Source organism: Octopus bimaculoides, chromosome 27 (assembly GCF_046866305.1).
Source record: "Octopus bimaculoides isolate indiv1 chromosome 27, ASM4686630v1, whole genome shotgun sequence".
Lineage (NCBI taxonomy): Eukaryota > Metazoa > Mollusca > Cephalopoda > Octopoda > Octopodidae > Octopus > Octopus bimaculoides.
The window spans coordinates 21,624,173-21,647,959 of record NC_142954.1 but is presented as its reverse complement, the minus strand read 5'-3'; the positions used below and the strand labels follow the sequence as shown (position 1 = coordinate 21,647,959).

Genomic DNA, 23,787 nt, shown 5'->3' with positions numbered 1-23,787 from the left:
CTCGCTATGAAACGTTCAATGAGACCTTGCAAAACCAGGGATGTCATTATGTACCCCGCCCACATGGGGAAACGAATAGCGTGTGTTCACATTCTTGGGATCACACCAGGACTTGATATGTGGTTTCTTCTGTTATACGTAATTGTGGAGGGGGCGAATAACGACCCGATAGAGGTGACAAGAACTGCCAGGGAGGACTGGTCCAGAGTTGAAATAAGCGTTAGAAAAAGTAGAAAGGACGAGGAGGAGTTAGTAGCTAAACTAAAGGAGGTTATTTGCTGTGTATTGTAACTGTCGAGCTGACAGCAAGAATGGCATTAGACCGGTTCTCAATACGAAACATAAAGGTTGTATTGTCAGAGTTAAGGCGCGTGCTCTAAGTAACGAGGGAATCAAAGCTATTCGATGGGTCCGCGTGGCGGAGACGCAGCGTGGTAACAGAACTACAATTCGATTTTTGACGGACATGAGCTGAGCGAATCCAGGCAGAAGTGTGAGCCCATTCGCCAGCACTTTGTGCGGTTTTCGTAGTGAGTGGTGGGGCGGAGACAGTGGCGGTTTTCAGTCCCTATCTCGACGGCCGATGCTGTGCGCTGTGAAAGGCAGATAACTTCAGCTGAAATTCAGGCTGACCTTAACGGCTGCACGAGGTGCAAGTCACCCGGTTTAGATGGTCCATCCTACAAGCTTTACGTAAATATGCCAAACTTGTTCTCCGATCTCCTCGAAGCGCTCTACTGCAACTGGCAGCAGAACGGGAGCATTTCCAGTTCTGTGTGCCGGGACGTAGTGTTGCTGATGAGGAAAGACGAAAATGAGAGGGACACAACAAATAACTTCAGGCCCATAACTCTGCTTAACACAGAATTTAAGATTTTGGCCAAGGTGTTAGCGAAGAGGTTGGCGCTTGTCGCCGAGGATTTGGTAGGGGTGGTGCAAGCGTGCGCAATCCCGACCAGGTCCATACACAACAACCTCCACCTCATAGAAAGGGTAGAGTATAAACGTGGGTTCGGTGGGGTGCTAATCAATTTAGATCAATCAATAGCATTCGATAGGGTCGACCATCGGTACCTGGAAGCTGTCCTCAAAGCGGCTGACAACGGCCCCGACTTCAGAGGATGGATCGCTGCAATGCACAGCGGCATCTGATCGGTGGTCAAAGTTAATGGTCACCTCTCGGAACCGCTGGATCTTTGACAACTTTATCTGGTCTATTGCCCTTAATTTCTCTATCTGTGTGTATTGGCATATCCTAGAGTATGCTTGCTTTCTCGTTTTCTGTCACCTTTTCTGGCGTGTGCTTATACTATGTTTTTTCTGTTGTTGTTATTGTTATTTACGATCTAAGTACGGCAACGTTCTCTGAGAGACTCTAGGTGTCAATGATATTCAACTGGTTGGTCTGCTCCGGTGGACTTTCGGGTCGGAGCCTATGGATAATTTCCAGAAATTGTTAGCCTGGAAGTGCTACCGGGGCTGGAGGTGGGGAGGATTCCCGGTTCAGGATAAACTCTACAGGTTTGGAAGTGCCCTCAGCGGGGATAGCCCGAGATGAGCTCACAGCGTTGAAACTGTTCTGCACGTCTCGTCCAGTGCTCATGTGTTTCTGACTTGTGGATTCATGTCGAAAACCTGCTGTCGCGTGTAGGACTGATCCGGCTATCGGCTGAGTCCATTGTGAAGATAGTCCCGCCGCCTTCCTTTGGCCAGGGAGGACATGTTGACTTTCTTTGTTTGGTAGCTTTAGCAAAAGAAATTGTGTGATGGACCAGATTGTACGGGTTGAAGACAGATACTTTCCTCTTTGGTCAAACCCTCATCAACTTTTTCAAGTAACGGGGGTGAGGGAAGTGTTGCCTCCCAGCAATCTTGCTAAAAGATGGGTGAATGACACTAAAAGACGGGCCTACTCTAAGCATGAGTCTGTAAGTTGGAGAAGGAAAATGTGAAGAGGACGACCATGGTTTTGTGAGGTCACCACGAGCAGCCATAGGAAGTTTCCCTCAATTGGGGAATTATTTACTGTTATGATTTTATATTGTTACTGTTGTATTTTTATATGCCTTTTATGTAACCCCACATTATTGTCTTCTACCGTCCTCAACATTTTTGTGAACCTAATAGCGTTAGCACGCTGGACCAAATGCTAAGCGGCATTTCGTCTGTCTTTACGTTCCGATTTTCAAGTGCTGCCAACGTCAACTTCACCTTTCATCTTTTAGCGATCAGTAAAATAAGCACCAGCCTAGCACTGGCGTCGATGTAATCGACTATTCCCTCCCCTCAAAGTTTAGGCCTTGTGACTATAATAGAAGGGATTATTATTATTATTACGGAGATGTACTTACATAGCAAGTGACCCGATCTGAGATCGTGTGCTGGAACGAAAACAATCGCAGCGTGGAAGCAGCACGAAATTTTGTCAGTAAACAGGTCGCAGTCTCAAAGCGACGAAAACATTATTTCTGTTGTTGTTATCATCATTATTATTATTATTATTATTATTATTTTTTTACTAAAGCCGGCGAACTTTACGATCTAAGTTCAAATACCGTTCAAGTCGACTTTGTTTTTTTTCATCTTTTCGGGGTCTCTGAAATATGTACCAGTCAATGTAATCGACTCATCGCCTTCCCTACGATAGGACTTGTGCCTATCGTAGAAAGGATTATTATTATTATTATTATTATTATTATTATTTTATACAAGGCGCGGTGAGCTGGACCCTGGACGAAATGCTTAGCACTCGCCTGTCGCTACGTTCGGAGTTCAAATTCCGCCGAGGTCGACTTTGCCTTTTATACTTTCGGGGAGTCAATAAAATAAGTACCAGTTGGTTACTGGGTCGATGTAATCGTCTAGTCCTCTCGCCTCAAAATTGCTGCCCTTGTGGCAAAAGTTGAAACCATTATTATTACTTCTCTGTTTTTCTCTTTTTTGCCATCAAAGTGACACTGGGGTAAAATATACAAAACCCAGTATACCCATCATGACTACCCGTCTGATAAGGGTACACCAGGCACATGCATCACAACCATATGTGCGCGACATGGTGATCTCATATCAAGATAAACAGCGCATGACCTCGCAGGTGGGGTCCAGTTAGATTTTTCTTCAGGTCGAGTAGCCCATCCCGCTCAAAAGGTCCCTGAATAAGGTTCGTTTAAGGATGTTGAGCAAAACACCCATGTTTCCAAAGGTGAATTATTCAAACCCCAAAAAATTTCACTCAGCACATGGCTATGATGCTCCGCCACTACTTCTGCTCATGATCAGAGGTGCACATATCGTCAGCCACCAAGGAACATGCTCAACTGGTTAAGGTCAAACAACTGACAAGCAAATTTGTGCTATTGTGCAGAATATTTGCTGTAGCCCATCTTTTTATACCAAGACAAAACAATATACATGATAACACTTCCAATCAATGAAGATCAGAAGCCATGAGAGCCACTGCCTGGTACTGCATCCGGGCTATTATTATTATTATTATTATTTACTAACTTATTTACCCGTTTTAAAGAAAAGGGACCTACAATGGCAACGAAAAGCGGTCGATTCGTCTCTTTTTTTGTTTTTCTTTAAAAGAAACCAAATAAAAGAACGACCCTTCGCTGTAGGGCCTCCGTATTCTTATCTATCTTATAAGTTGTCGCTGGATACAAAAGTTCCCTACAGTTTAATTTATTTATGTATTTATTTATTTATTTTTTACTTTATTCTTAGTCTCTGTCTCTCACATTTTTTTCTATTCTGCTTCCCTCCCTCCCTCCACCTCTCTCTCTCTTTTTTTTTTATAAAATACTTTTCTTTCTTATGCTTTTATTTATTAATGAATTCTTTTTCATCTACATTTTTAGCTTCTGGTTGTCGCGGTGGGAGTGGATGGTATGTGCGGATACCACAGGATGCATGCATACATGTATATATATATGTGTGTGTGTGTGTGTGTGTGTGTGTGTGTGTGTGTGTGTGTGTGTGTGTGTGTGTGTGCCGGTGTGTGGGTGGGCGGTAGGACATTATGGTGGGTGGCTGGATAACTACAATGGTGTGTGAGAAATAAAAGTACTGCTAACCCAGTAGCTACTACACACTGGTTCTGTATTCCTCTATCGGCCCCGCAGACAGAAGCAGACGGCTTCTTTCATTGGTTTTTTCGTTCGACCCGTTCTGATTCTTGGCTTCTTTTTCTCTCGCCTGACCCACGCCTCATCCCCAATTAATTCTTGCCGTTGTTCTTGCGGCTAGGGAACTTAATAATTATCAATCAAAAAACTTGGACTATCTGACTTTAATTAATCAATAATTAACGAGCAAGGTCATCTCGTTAGTGCAAGAATGCAGTACCAGCAATAACAAACACACACACACATACACACACACACACACACACGCACACAAACACACACACATACACGCCCCCCACACCTGCTGATGCGGGAGTAGCAGCAACGGCAGCAGTGGCGGGGAAGCAGTAGTAGTAGTCACAGGCGCTAGAACAGCAGGAAAAGTAGAGACATCAACACCATCAGCATCATTCTCATCATTATTAAAACCACCAACAACACAAACACCACCCTCACCACTACTACCATCATCATTGTCGTCATCATCATCATTATCATATTATATATATATATATATATATATATATAGTTAAAAAAACACAAAAAACAATAACAAAAAAAACAACAAAGTGAGGACGTGATACGGATAGTGTTATTGGACGCTCGGGAAAGGAAGGAGGTGCATACCTACATCTACCTGTATATATAAGTGCATATCTGGCTACAGGACATTGCAAACAAAAACGTAGACAAAAAAATAATAATGACCAAAGTACAGAACACACAGAGGCCACATAGAGAACATTTTCCTTCATCAGCTACCCCCATTCTAACACTGGCTTTATATATATATATATATATATATATATATATATATATACATATATATAGGGACAATTCACAAAAAAAAACAACAACAGACGAAGACTGGTGGTGTAGAAAACAAACAGATGTATTAGTATAACGCTCGGGAATTGAAAAAGTCTTTAACGTTTCGAGCCTACGCTCTTCTACAGAAAGGAACGCAGAAAGAAACAAGGAGAGAAAAAAAGTGTGTGTAGTGGTTAGCGATCTATTATAGCAAACAAACCTGGAACGGGGAGGTAGAAATGAAATGAGTTATGAACTAATAAAAATAGATAAGTCAAAATACCTGGGGGGGGGGGGAATTAAGGATCTTTCAACAAGAGTTTGCGGGGAGGCACGGGTCAGACAAGTATGTCGTTAGTTTTTACCTTTCTCGTAGTAAGCAACACCGTAAAATGTAAGAAACAACACAATATAAACGAGTAATTCAACAGTCATCAGACATCAACTATTATAGGCTGTTTGGGAGGCAGTGAGCTGGCAGAATCGGTAGAACGCCGAGCAAAAATGCTTAGCGGCGTTTCGTCTGTACGTTCTGAGTTCAAACTCCACCGAGGTCGACTTCGACTTTTATCATTTCGGGGTCAATAAATTAAGTACCAGTTGAGTACTGGGGCTAATGTAATCGACTTACCTCCTCCTCTCAAATTGCAAGCTCTGTGGTTTTAGTAGAAAAGATTATAAGCTGTTTGGAACACTTATTGATGTAACTTCAAAATGCTGAGCGATTGTAGTACGGTCGTCGTTCTTGCTGCTGTTCTTGTTGTTATTGTAGAGGCGCAATGGCCCAGTGGTTAGGGCAGCAGACTCGCGGTCATAGGATCGCGGTTTCGATTCCCAGACCGGGCGTTGTGAGTGTTTATTGACCGTAAACACCTAAAAGCTCCACGAGGCTTCGGCTTGGGATGGTGGCGAACCCTGCTGTACCCTTTCACCACAACTTTCTCTCACTCTTACTTCCTGTTTCTGTTGTGCCTGTAATTCAAAGGGTCAGCCTTGTCACACTCTGTGTCACGCTGAATATCCCCGAGAACTACGTTAAGGGTACACGTGTCTGTGGAGTGCTCAGCCACTTGCACGTTAATTTCACGAGCAGGCTGTTCCGTTGATCGAATCAACTGGAACCCTCGACGTCGAAAGCGACGGAGTGCCAACAACAACGTTGTTGTTATTATTGCGATCACCGAAGTTGTTATGTTAAACGTTGAAAGACGTTTCATCCATGACAATCCTGCTATAAAATCGAGAGATTCTGCTTGTAACAAAGCCCCTTTTTTAGACGCCCAACTCGTTGCCTGGAAGCTGACGATGGCAGTAAGGAAGATGATGACGTTTAAGACGTTAACGTCGATAAGGACGGCGACGATCATTAAGATAGCGACGACAAAGATGGCGCTGCCGTCGTTGACACCGATATGGTTGGTTGCAAGTAATGGCGACGTTGGTGATGAAGACAACAAAGACATTGATGGTGAATACCGTTAATGGTAATAACGATAGTGATGATGACTATGATCATGGTGATGATGATGATGATGATGATGGTGTTAATTATGATGATAATGAGAACGACTACGACGCCGCCGACGGAGATAATGATGAATATAAGTATGATGATGAGGTACATGGGGATGACGACGGTCGTGATGATGACGATAAGGATGATCATGACGATGTTCATGATGGCGATGATGATGACGATGACGATGAAAATGATTATGACGATAATGATGGTCATGATGATGATGACGACGATGATGATGACATTGATGATGATGATGATGATGTTGATGATGATTATGATGATAATGATGGTCATGATGATGATGACGATGATGGTGATGATGACATTGATGATGATGATGATGATTATGATTATGATGTCGATGATGATTATGATGATGATGATGATGACGATGATGGTGATGATGACATTGATGATGATGATGATGATGATGATTATGATGATGATGATGATGATGATGACGATGATGATGACGATGATGGTGATGATGATGATTATGATGTCGATGATGATGATGATGATTATGATGATGATGATGATGATGATGATGATGACGATGATGGTGATGATGACATTGATGATGATGAAGATGATTATGATTATGATGTCGATGATGATTATGATGATGACGATAATGGTGATGATGATGACGATGATGATTATGATAGTGATGATGATGATGGTGATGATGATGTTAACGACAATGACGTTTACAACGTTGACGACAGAAGAGGCGAAAATGACGACGACGACGGCAACACCGCCGCTGCTGCCGCTGCTGCCGCTGCTGCTATTGTCATTTTTTCTTTTGTAATTTTTTTGTGTTTTTTGCACTATTTAATGCAACAATGGAATTACTTAGGATTGTAACAGAGTTTTTCTCTCTTTTTATTTCTAAATATATAAAAAAAAAACCCTTTAAACGATGCCGTACTAAGGGAGTATCGAGGTGGGGGTGGGGAGTGGGTGAAGGGGCAGGTTAAAAGAGAGAGAAGTGGCTGGTATAAAAAAAAAAACACAAGACAAATCAGCAACAACAACAAGAAGAAGAAGCTAAAACAAAAAAGAAAATAGCACAGAAAAAGAAACAACAACGAAAACAAATGTCTTTATGAAAATATATATGTAACGAAAAAAAAAGCATCAAATAATTAAATAAACTGAAAATAAACAGAAAAAGCCACACCCTGTTTCATGTTAAAACATGTTACAGGGCATGATGGGGGGTGGGGTGGGAGGTTAGCTGACTGATACAAGTGTGAAGGGAAATAGGTATATATATTGGAAGAAATGTATAAATATATATATATATAGCATTAATATGTAAATGTCAAAATAAATATACAAATGCTATTATAAATATATATATGTTAAAATAAATATATAGACATACATGGAGAACGAAGCGGGGCGTGGTAATCTGAAACACCCCACGTTCGTGTGTGTATCTATCTATCTATCTGTCAATCTCTATCTATCTATCTACCTTCCTTCCTACCTATCTATCTATTTATCCATCTACCTATCTGTCTATCTATCTATCTATCTAATCTATTCATCTATCTATCTAATCTATTTAATCTATCTATCTATCTATTTAATCTATCTATCTATCTATTTAATCTATCTATCTATCTATTTAATCTGTCTATCTATCTATTTAATCTGTCTATCTATCTATCTATCTGCCTGTCTGCCTAGCTGTCTGTCTGTCTGTCAATAAATTTGTCTGTCCGTCTGCCTGTCTTAAGCACACTTGTTTTCTTAAGGAAATGAACTGGATGTTATTTTAACCCTGTTATTATTATTAAACGTAAGCAAATAAATATTGGAAAAAACCCCCACTTAATTGAAAGCTCCGCATCACTTTCAGCCAGTCTTTCCATATCTCTCCTTTCTCTCTCTCTCTCTCACTCATTCACACACTCACTCATTCACTTACTCTCTCTTTCTCACGCACACACACATGTTCATACATCCATAGGTAAGCACATATCAATTCATTCATATATACATACACACCTATCTATCTATCTATGTATCTATGTATCTATCTATTTACCTGCCTAACTACCTGCCTGCCTGCTTGTCTGTCTATGTATGTATGTATGTACGTACGTACGTACGTACGTACGTATGTATGTATGTATCTATCTATCTGTCTATCTACCTATCTATCTGGTGGTTCGGTTCTCCGTCGTTCACCGAGGAGGACTCAGTTGTTTAATTTGTTCAATTGAATGACCTGCTGGTTGAATTAACGTCTACGTGCCTGGGTATCCCGTAGACACATGTATCCCTTAACATAAAATTCCCAGGCAGAAGCGGTGTGACACCTGGCTGTATCTTGTAAATCTCGGGTATGATCTACCTGGCGGGGTTTTTACACCTTTTCCGTCTACACCATTTCACACATAAAGGTATTGAGCGACCCGAATGGCCAGAGAAAATACGTTTATAATGACACGCTGTGGAATTGCATTCGGGATCTCGTGGTTGCGAAACGAACTTTTTAACCGTTCGCTCACACTGCATCTATATGTACCATCATCATCATCATCATCATCACCACCACCGCCACCGCCTTCTCCTCCTACTTCTTCTTCTTCTTCTCCCCCTCCTCCTCGTCCATCATCATCATCATCATCACCACCACCACCGCCTCCTCCTCCTCCTCCTTGTTCTTCTTCTCCATCATCACCATCATCATCCTCATCACCACCACCACCGCCTCCTCCTCCTCCTTGTTCTTCTTCTCCTCCATCATCACCATCATCATCGCCATCTTCTTCCTCCTCCTCCTCCTCATCCATCATCATCATCCTCATCACCACCACCGCCGCCTCCTCCTCCTTGTTCTTCTCCTCCATCATCACCATCATCATCGCCATCTTCCTCCTCCTCCTGTCCTTCCTCCTCCTCCTCGTCAATTTAATGCCCAACGTTACCATGCTTGCATGGGCTGGAGGGAATTTTGTCCAGGCAGATATTCTTCTACAGCTTGATGCCCGTCCTTTCAGCAACTGTCACCTTTTTACCAAGCAAAATAATATTTCTCCAATTCCAACCAAATTTCTCACGGAACACTGGAAACAAACAACACATCGCTTTACAAAGCTGAAACTGGTTCGCAACCATTACGTGAAGTCGAAACAAGTGTACACGCACACGCACACACACACACACACACACACACACACACACACAAAATCTAACCCCCATTCCGCATATTCATTCACGTCACGAAACCCAAGTGATTTCATCTTTGTATAGTGCTACTAAGTGTGGAGGCGCAATGGCCCAGTGGTTAGGACAGCGGACTCGCGGTCATAGGATCGCGGTTTCGATTCCCAGACCGGACGTTGTGAGTGTTTATTGACCGAAAACACCTAAAGCTCCACGAGGCTCCGGCAGGGGATGGTGGCGAACCCTGCTGTACTCTTCCACCACAACTTTCTCTCACTCTTACTTCCTGTTTCTGTTGTGCCTGTAATTCAAAGGGTCAGCCTTGTCACACTCTGTGTCATGCTGAATATCCCCCGAGAACTACGTTAAGGGTACACGTGTCTGTGGAGTGCTCAGCCACTTGCACGTTAATTTCACGAGCAGGCTGTTCCGTTGATCGGATCAACTGGAACCCTCGACGTCGTAAGCGACGGAGTGCCAACAACAGTGCTACTAAATGCAAGGCCCAGGGCCTGGAATTTGGGCGGTGGCGGGAGCAAGTAGATTACATTAATCCCAGAGGTGTACGGGTTCTTATTTCATCGGGCCAGAAAGGAGGAAAGGCACTCTCTCTCTCTCTCTCTCTCTCTCTCTCTCTCTCTCTCTCTCTCTCTCTCTCTCTCTCTCTCCCCCTCAGCAACAACTTTTTCTTCTATCCTAAAAATACATTGTGATATATATTTTGATTCTCTCCTTTTTCCCCTCCCTCGAATAGATATTGTGACAGACGGAGGTCCGCTCCTCTTTTATAATGTAAAAGAATATATTCAGCACTGAATATATTCCGGTTATATATTTAATTAATTCAATATAAATATATTCTAGGGAATAAATGATGGATTTTTTTCCCTTATGAGGTTTTTTCACGCTAGCTACTTGATAAGTTCTTGTAAAAGATCTTATCCTATTATTGAATTAATTAAATATATAACCGGAATATATTCAGTGCTGAATTTTATTCCGAAAAAAAAAAAACACGTATACCGAAATGCAATTCAAAAAAAGCCCGCCTTTTACATAGATATATAGAGATAAACAATCTTCTATGTACGATGCCGGATACATGGGGTGTTCGTTTTGGTATGTTGAATCTTTTGTTTATTTTTATGTATTTTGACCATACTCTACTGATGATCAGAAGTTACATATTGTAATAACTGTGAAATCGATTAGATATATAGTTCAGTCTGTTTTTAAGAGGCCAATTTTTGAGAGTTGCATTTCCTCGCGTTCGGTAAAAATGTGTTTATTATGGTAGTTTGACCTTAGCAGTCCCTCATAGCGTGAGGCATTATTATATAGTAATGCCCTTATATATATATATATATATATATATATATATATATATATATATATATATATGTATATATATATGTGTATATATATATATGTGTGTGTATGTTGTGTGTATATACGTATATTATTTTGTATATTTGTATGTATATTTGTATATGCATGTAAGTGTATATATATATGTGTGTATGTATGTATATGTGTGTGTATGTATGTATGTATATATGTATGTATGTATGTGTATATGTGTATATGTATATATATATGTATATATATATATATATATATATATATGTATATGTGTATGTATGTATGTATATATGTATGTATGTATTAGGATGTGTGTTGGGGTATCTATTTAATTATTCTAGTAGCTATATTTTGTTTTTATTGGTAGGTTAATTTTTTTAGTAAGTTTAAGGTTTTATATTACAATGACACGACGATTTTGATAAGACTAAATCAATAGTAGTATTTTAGTTTATTTCATAATATTATTTAATTTACGACTATTAATATTTTTATTTATTTATTATATATTAGAATTTAATATTTATTAATATGATTTATAAGATAACTATAGTTTTTTGTTCTTTTTATGTTGTTAGTTATATAAATTTTAAATTTTTCATTCATTTATTTAAGTATTATTATTTCATTCATGCTTTCGTATTCTATTCTCTATTTTAACGTTCTTTTTTAACGTAGTATTTTCGCGCGAACTCTTGCTTAAAACGCTATAGCTATTAGATAACGTCTTAGTTTTTCAGTTTGAATTACGGAAAAATTTGGATAAGTACTGTTTTCACTTTGCTAAAGATTTTCTACTATTTGAAAATAATATGTATTCTTGTTTTTATACTATTCATTTGGTTCTTTATAGATTATTTTAATAGATAACTTATTTAACACTATATTATTTAGGAGTTATAGTTTCATTTCAACATAATATTAGAACTTCGATTGGAATAGTGTTGATATATTTTCGATTATTTTTGATTAATATTATTTGATTAATTATTAATCTTTATAGTTTATAATATCGTTAAAGTTTTTTTTAAATCAAAACTTTGTATATATATATAAAGTTTAACCTTTTATTCTTAATAATTTTTTCTTTCCTAATTTTTTCATTCATAATTTTTTCCATTCATAATTTTTTCATTCATATTTTTTATTATTACGTTTGTAGAAATAAATAATCTTGTATTTTTCTATTATTCAATTGATCTTTAATCATAATTAAATAAACGTCTTTAGCTTTAAATAGTATAGCTTTAACTATTACACCGGTTAAATATGTACTAATTTTATCTTCATTATTATTTTAAACTTAAACTTCGTTCAACTTGTATTTAAAACAATGATAATTTAAAACAATGATAATTTAGGTAAGATGTTTTTTGTATATAATATACATGTTATTATTATGGATGAAGGGATGATTATTGAATGGTTATTATTTTGATATTATGATATTTTTTAAATAATTTTTCTATCTTTATATAATAAGTATATCATATTAATTCATTTGGTACTTATTGTTGGTTGAGATATATATCTAATTATTGTTCTACTTACGATCTGACGAGTAGCTATATTTTTGAATAGAACTTATTTTAGATAATTTCAATTGATTTTAATCGATTTAAATTTCTTTTCTATTTGAAAATTGGTTATGAAACACGTGTAATCTTTTTATTATATTTATCTTATGATATTTACTTTACTTTATATTATACTCATTTATTGTGCTTTTAATTATTATTTTTTCTATATGTGATAGTGGATTTTCATCGATGAGTTCTTGAAAATTGGTTATTTTCCCTAAAACTATATATATATATATATATATATATATAGGCCAAACAGTACGTAGCAGGACGATGTTACTGTTGTTATAGTCCCAGGAAAACATCTTTTCCAGCTGCTATCGACACACACTCGTGTCCTAATAGCATTTGCAAGAGAGGTCATCGCTCCTATGTCTAGCCTTACGCGATACTCACAGACCTAGGTTTCTGAATGTTATCCTTCCTCGGTGTGAGTTAACAACAGGCTAGTGACAAAAGCTCTCTTCACTTGCAAATACTATGTATTTTCTAAGCGGCACACATTTACTGATCTCGTAAAGAGTGTGATCTGCAGTAAAAGAACCGGATAGTAATGTTTATATGTCAACAGAACGTGGCAGTCGTATATAGGACGATGTTATCTTTCATCTTTTACATGTCCTGTCATTGGATTGCGAGATTGGTAAGGAAATGCTTTGTATAATAATAAGGAGAATGTAAAACAACTGACTTCGGTTTACAAACGGGGATGGAGTGAGGCACAACGACAGGCACAAGGACATACCGACGTAACCACACTCAGGGGTACACACGCACGCACTTACTTGATCGACCACATACGCACGCACGTACACACAAACACACACACACTTGTAACTGCCTCGAGCTTCCATACAGTTTCTGCTTGCCAAATTCACTTACGAACCATTCTTCGAATCGGGAGGTAAACTGCAATAGGACTGAACACGAAACCACTTGGTTGCAAAGCGAGTTCCTTAACAGCACATATATATGTACGTGAATATTTACACACACACACACACACACACACACACACATATGGGCACGGTGATTACAAGGAAGAAAAATAGAACATAAATAGTATATATATACATATATATATATATATATATATATATATACATATATATATATATATATATATACATATATATATATATATATTTTATTAATGTTTACAAGAATCAACAGGGTGACTGGGGTTTGATAAGCGCCAACGCATTTATATGTGTGTGTGTGTGTGTGTGTGTGTGTGTGTGTGTGTGTGTGTGTGTGGAGGCGCGTGGCCCAGTGGTTCAGGTGTCAGCACCATGATCGTAAGATTGTGGTTTCGATTCCTGGACCGGGCGACGCGTTGTGTTCTTGAGCAAAACACTTCATTTCACGTTGCTCCAGTCCACTCAGATGGCAAAAATGAGTAACGCTGCGATGGACTGGCGTCCCATCCAGCTGGGGAACACTTACGCCATGGAAACCGGGAAACCGGGCCCATTAGCCTGGCTAGGATTTAAAAGAGTGCAATCATTTTATTCTTATATATATATATATATATATATATATATATATATATATATATATATATGCGTGTATGTATATATGTATGTATGTATAATTCCCCGGTATTAAGTGTAACTCTAGATATTAGGTGAAATATTGTAAATGGGACGGTCAAAGTTGCGTTGTTTGTGTTAAGACCAACACAGCTATGCGTCTTACAACAGGTACCATACACCGATTTCCTCGGGCGATTTTAAAACGTCATCGCTTCTTAAACACACAGGCACATACACACAAATATCATCGTGTAGTTAGCATATATATATATATATATATATATATATATATATATATATATATCATTCTATGACTTTATATATTATGATACATAGTTACAAATACATACGCACTCAATACGTTTGCAAACACACACACACACGCACACACACACACACACACACTTATTGATATAGATATGTGCGCATATATTTACACTAACGAGCGGGTATGACTCTATATATATATATATATATATATATATATATATATATATAGGTGTATACATGCATATATATACGTAGATATATGTTTTAATACATACATACATACATACAAATGTATACATATACATATATAAACGTATATACATATATATATATATATATATATATATATGAATAAATATATATGCATATATATATAAACGTAGATATGTATATGTATGCATACTCGCATATATACATATACATACATATGTATGTATGTATGTATGTATATATATATATATATATATATATATATATATAAACACACACAAACACACACAGAAACTCACACGTATACATATGCAAATTTATATACACATACGTAGGTTCATATACATATGCCAATCAAGGAGCAGCTTACCGTTGTTTCGTTGCGAGAGGAAGACAGCTGGATAGAGAGAGACTGAGAAAAAGTGTGAGAGAGATAGAAATGACAGAGACAGAGAGAGAGAGAGAGAGAGTGGGAGAGGGGAAAGTGAGGAACTTTATCAATTTCCCGCCATTTAGTGACAGATAAAAACTCGATGTGACGTGTTGCACTTTATTCGTGTCACTTAGTGCATCTTCTTAACATCTTCAATTATATTTGTGCCGGAAGTTGTGGCAGACGCTCTTGAAAAAATTAAATATATAATACACACACACACATACATACATACACACACGCACATATGTGTATATATACATAAATGTCCATATATCTATGTATATGCACATATGTGTATCTACACGGGTATATATATATATATATATATATATATATATATATATATATATATATATGTATGTATGTATATATATGTGTATGCATATATACATATATGCACATAGATATGTATATATATAAATACACACACACATAGATATGTCTATATATGTATGTGTGTATATATTCTTGTATATGTATACACGTGCGCACTCATGCACATACATACGCACACACACACACATATATATATATATATATACATATATACATATATATATAATGTACGTGTTCGTTACTATGAGAGTGTGTGTATGTTTGTGTGAGGGAGAGAGACAGAGAGAGACAGAGAGAGCGAGAACGACAAAGAGAAAGAGAGAGGGGAGAGAGAGAGAGAGAGAGAGAGAGAGAGAGAGAGAGAGAGAGAGAAAGAGTGAAAGTGAATGTGTGTGAAATGATTAATTGATCCAAAGGTGTTGAGAAATTGGGAGAATAAGAGGCAGAAAAATGGAGGCGTAGATAGATGCTGGTGCGGTGGGGTGTTTGACCTAGTCGATATTATATGTGTTTTATAGATATCACTGCCCTACATTCTCAAAGATTCCTTGAGTTCGATCATCTCTGGGGTTTCTACATTTTCCTTTATGTTGTTGTTGTTGTTGTTGGCACTCCGTCGTTTACGACGTCGAGAGTTCCAGTTGATCCAAATAAACGGAACAGCCTGCTCGTGAAATTAACGTGCAAGTGGCTGAGCACTCCACAGACACGTGTACCCTTAACGTAGTTCTCGGGGACATTCAGCGTGACACAGTGTGACAAGGCTGGCCCTTTGAATTACAGGCACAACAGAAACAGGAAGAAAGAGTGAGAGAAAGTTGTGGTGAAAGAGTACAACAGGGTTCGCCACCATCCCCTGCCGGAGCCTCATGGAGCTTTTAGGTGTTTTCGCTCAATAAACACTCACAACGCCCGGTCTGGGAATCGAAACCGCGATCCTTTGACCGCGAGTCCGCTGCTCTAACGACTGGGTCATTGCACCTCCACCCTTTATGTTAGGGCAAACACTAATCTGTCTTCTACTCACTCTCCCCCCTCTCTCTCTCTCACTCTCTCTCACTCATTCTCTCGCTTTATCGTTTTCTGAAATCATTTCTTAACTGCCTTTAATCCCCTTTAATACCAACCCGGCCGAGATCGTCCATGGGTCTACAGCACAAACTTAGAGTTTTAAAATGATCTGAATTAAAAGGTTTTTCTGAAATTCGATTATAAATTTGTGTCCCAAATTCCTGTGAAATAATGATTTCAAAGTTTAGCACAAGGGCAGCAAAGTCGACCACGATAAAATAAATAAATGCGCCCTTTTCAAGCTTAGCCAAGCTCATGGGCCCGGTTTCCCGGTTTCAATGGCGTATGTGTTCCCCAGCTAGATGGGACACCAGTCAATCGCAGCGTTACTCATTTTTGCCATCTGAGTGGACTGGAGCAACGTGAAATGAAGTGTTTTGCTCAAGAACACAACGCGTCGCCCGGTCCAGGAATCGAAACCACAATCTTGCGATCATGATACTCTAACCACTAAGCCACGCGCCTCCACAAAGTCGACCACGGCAGAATTTAAACTCAGAACGTGAAGACGGACGAAATGCCGCCAAACCTTTCACCCGGCATGCTAACAATTCTGCAAGCTTGCCGCCTTACTGCTGTGGAATAACGACAAAGTTGTTTTATTAAATATTTCATTATTTTCAAAATTAATTGAAATAAATGAAGCGCATTCGAAAAGAAATATGGTAAAAATAATTGTTAAGTATTTTGATACCAATCAAGCAGAGACTTTTTGGTTCTATGACAAACTTTCTGTTTTAAAGAGATCTTAAGTTAAGCCCTACCATCAAAGTTTCATGTTAATTTATATTCCAAACAAGGCTGTAAACTGGGAGAATTGTTAATACGCAGGGTAAAATGCCTAGCGGTGTTTCATCCATCCTTACTTTCTGAGTTCAAATGCTATCAAAGTCAACTTTGTCTATCATCCTTTCGGGGTCGATAAAATACGTCCCAGTTAAACACAGGGATCGATGTAATCGACTCGGTCCACTTCCCCAAACTTACTGGCTTTGTGCCAAAATTTGAAATCAGTTTATATTTCAAATACGTTTAATAATGACAAAGATATTTTACTAAATTCTTTATTTCAAAATTGAACTGAGGAGGTGTATTTCGACACAGATGTGATAACGAAAAAGTTAAAAGTAAAAAAAAAAGGAAACAATAATAATAATAATAATTTAAGCATAGCCGTCACTCGCGAGCGTATCTGGCTCGGGAGGGTAAATAATTTTTGTTAACGTTTTCAATGTGATCATTGGCATCATTTTGCTCTTCAAACCTTCGACCCAGCAGAATTACTGGGAGGAGGGCAAGCGTGACGCTTCACCACGGGTCTCCTATATTAACACCGGTACTCCGTCGGTTACGACGACGGTTCCAGGTGATCCAGTTAACGGAAACAACTTGCTCGTGAAAATAACGCGCGAGTGGCTGGGTATTCCACAGATAAGCATACCCTTAACAAAGCTCTCAGGGAGATTCGTTGTGACACAGAATGCGACAAGGCTGGCCCTTTGAATTTACAGGTACAACTCATAACTGTCAATCGACTGGACTGAAGCACCGTGAGGAAATGTGTTGCTCAAGGACACAATGCACCAACAGGTATCGAACTCACGACCCCACGATTGTGAGCCGAAAAACCCTAACCTCTCAGCCACGCGTCTCCTGTATAGACTTTGAGGCAAAGCGTAGATGGCAGCGAACACAAAGTGACAGTTACAGAGAAGGAGAAAGAGAAAGAGAGAGAGAGAGAGAGAGAGAGAGAGAGAAAAGAGAGAGGGGAGAGAGAGAGAGGAAAGAGAGAGGGGAGAGAGGGGGAGGGGGGAGAGAGAGGGAGAGACAGAGTGACAATTGCATTGATCTTGTTGGTACTAATTTTCAGCTTGAGCAGACGAGAGCAATGTGAAATAAAGAGCCACGCTTTGTTCAGGGCCAAAACTTATAACCCGCCCCAGCAACCTAACCAATGACTTTATTATCATGAGCTCAATAAAACGCTACCTCATGAGCTATCACCCTTAAGATCAACGCCATATTGGATAGATATATGCACACACACACACACACGTGTGTGTGTGTGTGTGTGTGTATTATATATTTAAGGGTCCTTAATTCCCATTCTCCTTATTCACATAACCTCTCTTCGTTCTTATTTCTCACGGTTCATCTTAGTATTTACCTCTCTTTCATTTATTTCCCCCCCCCTCTCTCCCTCTTTCTCTCTCCCTCTGCCTACGAGTCCTTCTCTTTTGCTCACTCCTTCTCTCTCATACTTTCTCTCTGTCTCAGTCGATCTCATTCTGTCATTACAGAACTTATATAAACGTCAACCCATCCATCTTATAAGCGCGTGTATTCCAGTGAGCAATTCTGTGTATACGAATACGTACGTATGTATGCGCAATTAACATACATACATACATACGTACATATATACATACATAAGCATATATATATATATGTGTGTGTGTGTGTGTGTGTGTATTTACACTCCCACCCACACACACATCCGCGCTCATGCAGATTCAGTGAGCAATTTTTGTTATATTCTTTGTGCAAATTTTAAATTTACCATTCCCTGATATACTGAAGTTGTAGTAGTAGTAACAGCAGCAGCATCTCCAACACAGCAGTATTGTTATCCGTGGTCCCGGCTTAATGTAGTCAGTTTTGGCCCATACATACATACATACATACATATATATATATATATATACATATATATATATATATATATATATTATATATGAGTATATGCATATATATGTACATGTATGTACATACATTCATCTACATGTATATATAGATGCATATCTGGGTACATGACGTTGCAAAAAAAAACATGGACAAAAAACACACGGGCCACATAGAGAACATGTATGTATGTATGTATGACTATGTATGTAAGGTATGTATATAGAGTGCTTGGAGCATTCCAGCCCGGAAAGGCAATTCACATCGGAGCTGGCCCATCTTATTTATATCCAAATTGTCTGCTTAGCCATTACGGTTAGACTTCTAAGCGTAATGCCTGAGATCGCACCGCACGGGCTGAATATCACTTTAAATTTACTAATCCCCTGCAGTAAGAAAAGCGCTTGCAGCTTTGATGAACGGTTTACATAACCACGTGTTTGCTTGTTATTAATCCTCGTAATCTTTGAGCACAAAGAAACAGCCATCATTATGTATGTATCTATGCATGTACGTGTCTTTTCCTGTATTCTATCTTCTACAATCAGTTTTAAATAGCAAATATGTAAATATAATTTGTATATCTGCATATACCAACGCTAGGCCGAAACAGCTGTAAGTTTCTGTATATTCTTCAATTGCTAAATGTACTTTATATTTGTAAACTTAATTGTTAATATAACATGGTATGTCATAAGCATCTGTATATTGTGGTTTTTGTCATTTTAGTTACAAAATAAATAAATAAATTCAATGGAATACACTGTCTGCAAGTCGATGGATACCGCATATTCTCCTCCATTTTCTTATTGCTATATATATATATATATATATATATATATATATATATATATATATTTATATACATATATAATTTTCTTTTTTTTTTTTGCAGGAAATTCCAATGAGAAAGGCATTATGGAATTTCGACTTAGTTCTGGAAGATTTTCGAACGAAATATTAATCAGCGCCGTCCTGAAAGTGTATATAAAGACTAAAGGAAAAAGGCGGAAACGTCGGATCATTTTGCATGTATGTGAGAAAAACCAAGATGGCACCTTCTTCGAATTTGCGACAGTACGATTAAGAATAAAACAAAAAGGTTGGCAAGAAATTAATTTGCCGTTTTACTTGTTGAAAAAACTGAAACACGAACCAATTAAGTTACATGTGGAATGTGAAAAGTGCAATAGAAAAGTACGTTTGATTTTGCCGAAACGCAGAAAATCGAATAAACCAAAGAAAATGCGTGCATTGATTCCTAATGGTAAACGTTCTCCCATGATAGTGATCAATACACGCGAAAATCTGAAGCATCCCTTCCGCAAAAGGAACCGACGGGACATCACATTGCCAGCTGAACTTAATGATACGTTTGATGAAGAAGAAGATATTGTTGATGGTTATGATAATGTATATAGGGTAAAATCAATTGAAGAGAAAAGCAAAGCCAACGGTAGTCGGAGTTATACAGTGCGAATGGAAAACAGAGAAGAGGAAGGAGAAGACGAAGAAGATAATGACAATGATAATGATAGTGGTGGTGATGATGAAGAAAGAGCATCAGGAAAAATGAACGATATGGATGTACAAGATGGTGGCGGCGACGGTGGCAACACAGACATCAATAGCGGCGGCGTCGGTGGTGGTTTCGGAGGAAATGGTAGACAACGAAACCTTAACCAATGGGAACACGACTACGCTGACAGTGGTGGTGGTGGTGGTGGTGGTGGTGGCGGTGGTGAAAAAAACCTCGAAGTTATAAGTGAAGATAGTCGCCACTCGTCACCGTCCGAATCATCGGAGGGAGCGACCTATAATGGCGATAGTGATGAACGCCAGTGCTGTTTGACTTCACGTTTCATCTCCTTTCGAAGCATAGGCTTACAACATCTGGTCGTGGAGCCGGACGCCGGTTTCGTAAGCAGCCATTGCTCCGAAGTCTGCCCTGGATCTTCTGCGCCCGTTAACGGCAGAAAAGGAAAACCTATCTCACGAACTACCGTGCAGAACAGAATGCAAACCACTAATGAAAACAGAAGTAATAGCAGTAGTAGTAGTAGCCGCAGTAGTGGTAATAGTAAAATAAATAATAGAGATGGTAGCAATGCTATTGATTGTAATAGCAGTAGCAGTACTAATAATAACAATCATAGTAATAATAATATTAGAAATGATAATAATAATTGCAGTAGCAGTAATAATAATAATAATAATAATAAGCATGCAGAAAGCAAGAGTCAGCATCAACAGCATCAGCACAGTCATCATTATCCACAGCACCACCACCACCACCACCATCCCCACCACAACCACAACAACCTCCACCACCATCGGCACCCCCACCCCCAACAGCAACAACAACAACAGCATTACCAACACAGCAATCACAACCACAACCACAAACACAACGTCAACACCACCACCACCAACAACAACAACAAACACCACCACCTTCCTCCTTCTTCTTCTTCTTCTCCGCTGCTCCCACTCCCTTCAAATCCACATCATGGCCATATTCATTTTAAACCGCAACAACAAGTACGAAGGGCAACTAACTCTAACCCTGCGCATACTCCGTGTGCGAAAGGCAGGAACTGTGAAAGACACACCACATCGCAAACACAGCCGAAAGCGGACAAAGCGGCGACGGCGAGACCAAGGCACATCAAACGCCCTTTAAGATGTCGCCCAACTGCTTTCAAAAACCTTACAATTGCTTTCCTAACAGAAGATCTCGAAATTGAAAATATGACAATTCCAAATGTTATTGTGACGAAATGCGGTTGCAGATGAAATACATAGGGCTGGGAGACAAACTAATAATAATAATAATAATAATAATAATATTAATAATGATAATAATGATGATGATGATGATAAACTAAAATTAAATTTTAAAAAAATAATTATAATAAAAACAAATAATAATAATGTCGTTGATTAAGATTAAGATGATGATGATGAAAATGACGATGACGATGATGATGATGATTATAAAAAAATGATATAAAGGTAAAGAAGATAAAAGCAAAAGAAAAAAGAAAAACAAAACACGAAAGAACGATAAATGTGCAATGACAAGGAAACAGTTATTATTATTATGATGATGATGATGACGATGACGACGACGACGACAACGTTGATGACGATGACATTTGATGTTATATCGATTGGTGATAGTTACAGTGATAATATGATGATCTATGTCAGTGTGGTCTATGTATGCTTTACACTTGTTTTTTTTTTGTTAGTTTGTTGTTGTTATTGTTGTTATTTTAGCCCCTGGTCTGGCCTGCCCTGATGAACAACCAGCAAACCTTGGATCAAAGCCGATACAGCCGTGAAAAAAAACCTGACTTTACTTTTTTTTTTTCTTTCTTTTTGTGACAAAATGTATTTTGGATTACAGGGTAAGATGTAAGACGTGAAAAAAAAAAAATCAAAAAAAAAACAACAATCTACAAAAATGTGATTTCTGGCAGATTTGGCTGCGAATTTTAGTGACTCAAAAACTCAAGTTAAAGGAATCGAACTTTTTGTTGACTCGAAGACATTGCGATTTGAGCGGTACTTAACTGCTGTTTCATGCAGATCAAAAATGTCATGTTGAGACGGTTGATCTCTCATTGGATCATATATGATATGTGAAGCCATTAGCGGGAGATTTAGCGGCTATTTCTGGAAGGACAAAAGTCTATGTCGAATAAAATTGATTCTGTAAAGTGTGATTCAGGGTGAGGGATATATATCGCTGCTATTTTTTGCAGATCGAAAATAAAAATGAAATGGAATTAATTGGTTCTTCTCGGATGGTTTAGCGTGCCATTTGGGGCACGTTAGTTACTATTCCATGCAGGTCAAAATGCGATGTGGAACGAATCACTTCATTAACACAAATACATTATAATTTGAAAAGATTTTGGCTGCTATTTCTCTCAAATACCCATACCACACAAAGGACCTACGGACCATTTGCTCAAGGACGATATGTTGTAAGGGAGTTTAATGGTTGCAGAACGTGCGCTCACGCAGTGAGCAGTTTGGGTCATAAAAACCTTCATACCAACATTCATTATTTTTTGTGGTTTAGCTTCCAAGTTACCTCAGGTCTAGCAGACTTACACACAGACACACAGACACACACAGACACACACACACATACACACACACACACACACACACACACACACACACAGAGAAAAAGATATCCAGCCATAAACATCTCGTTTTATGACCCATAACGGACTACATTATTTTCCAGTGTATCCTTCATATGTTTAAGACACAACATGTTTGCTATTTCTAGGTGTACAAAGTGACTGCATACAAGCACGCCTCAGAATTATAATGTTTTATGATAATCAGGTTAAATTTGCATATTGTTTCTGTTTTTTTTTTCTTCATCAGTGACAAGAAGGGATTGATAAAAGGGCATGAACAGGAGGAGATATGGCAGCAAAAAGGGGAGGGAATAAGGAGCGAAAGACAGAGAAACCCAAATAAAGCTTACCAGAGACGTATATGATTTATAAATGGAAATATTGAACGTATGTATATATGACAAAAATCTAGATGTGATCTGAAAAAAGACAGTTCGGAGGTGAACATCTTAAAAAATGGAAGGCAATACTGTATTATTGCCGCAATGTCA

The 23,787-nt window shown here is 38.4% G+C and overlaps 2 protein-coding genes across 2 annotated transcripts in view; one reads left to right on the top strand and one right to left on the bottom strand.

The window, feature by feature from the left end:
* LOC128250966 (uncharacterized) overlaps window positions 1-23,787 on the bottom strand; it is a 474,572-nt gene that overhangs the window by 229,530 nt on the left and 221,255 nt on the right. The gene's annotated exons all lie outside the window — the stretch shown is intronic.
* Window positions 11,552-23,511, top strand: LOC149130896 (uncharacterized). The gene is made up of 2 exons (XM_089343754.1): window positions 11,552-11,776; window positions 20,029-23,511. The coding sequence occupies exon 2, from the start codon at window positions 20,052-20,054 to the stop codon at window positions 21,927-21,929; it is 1,878 nt and encodes a 625-aa protein (XP_089199880.1). The 5' UTR covers window positions 11,552-11,776; window positions 20,029-20,051; the 3' UTR covers window positions 21,930-23,511.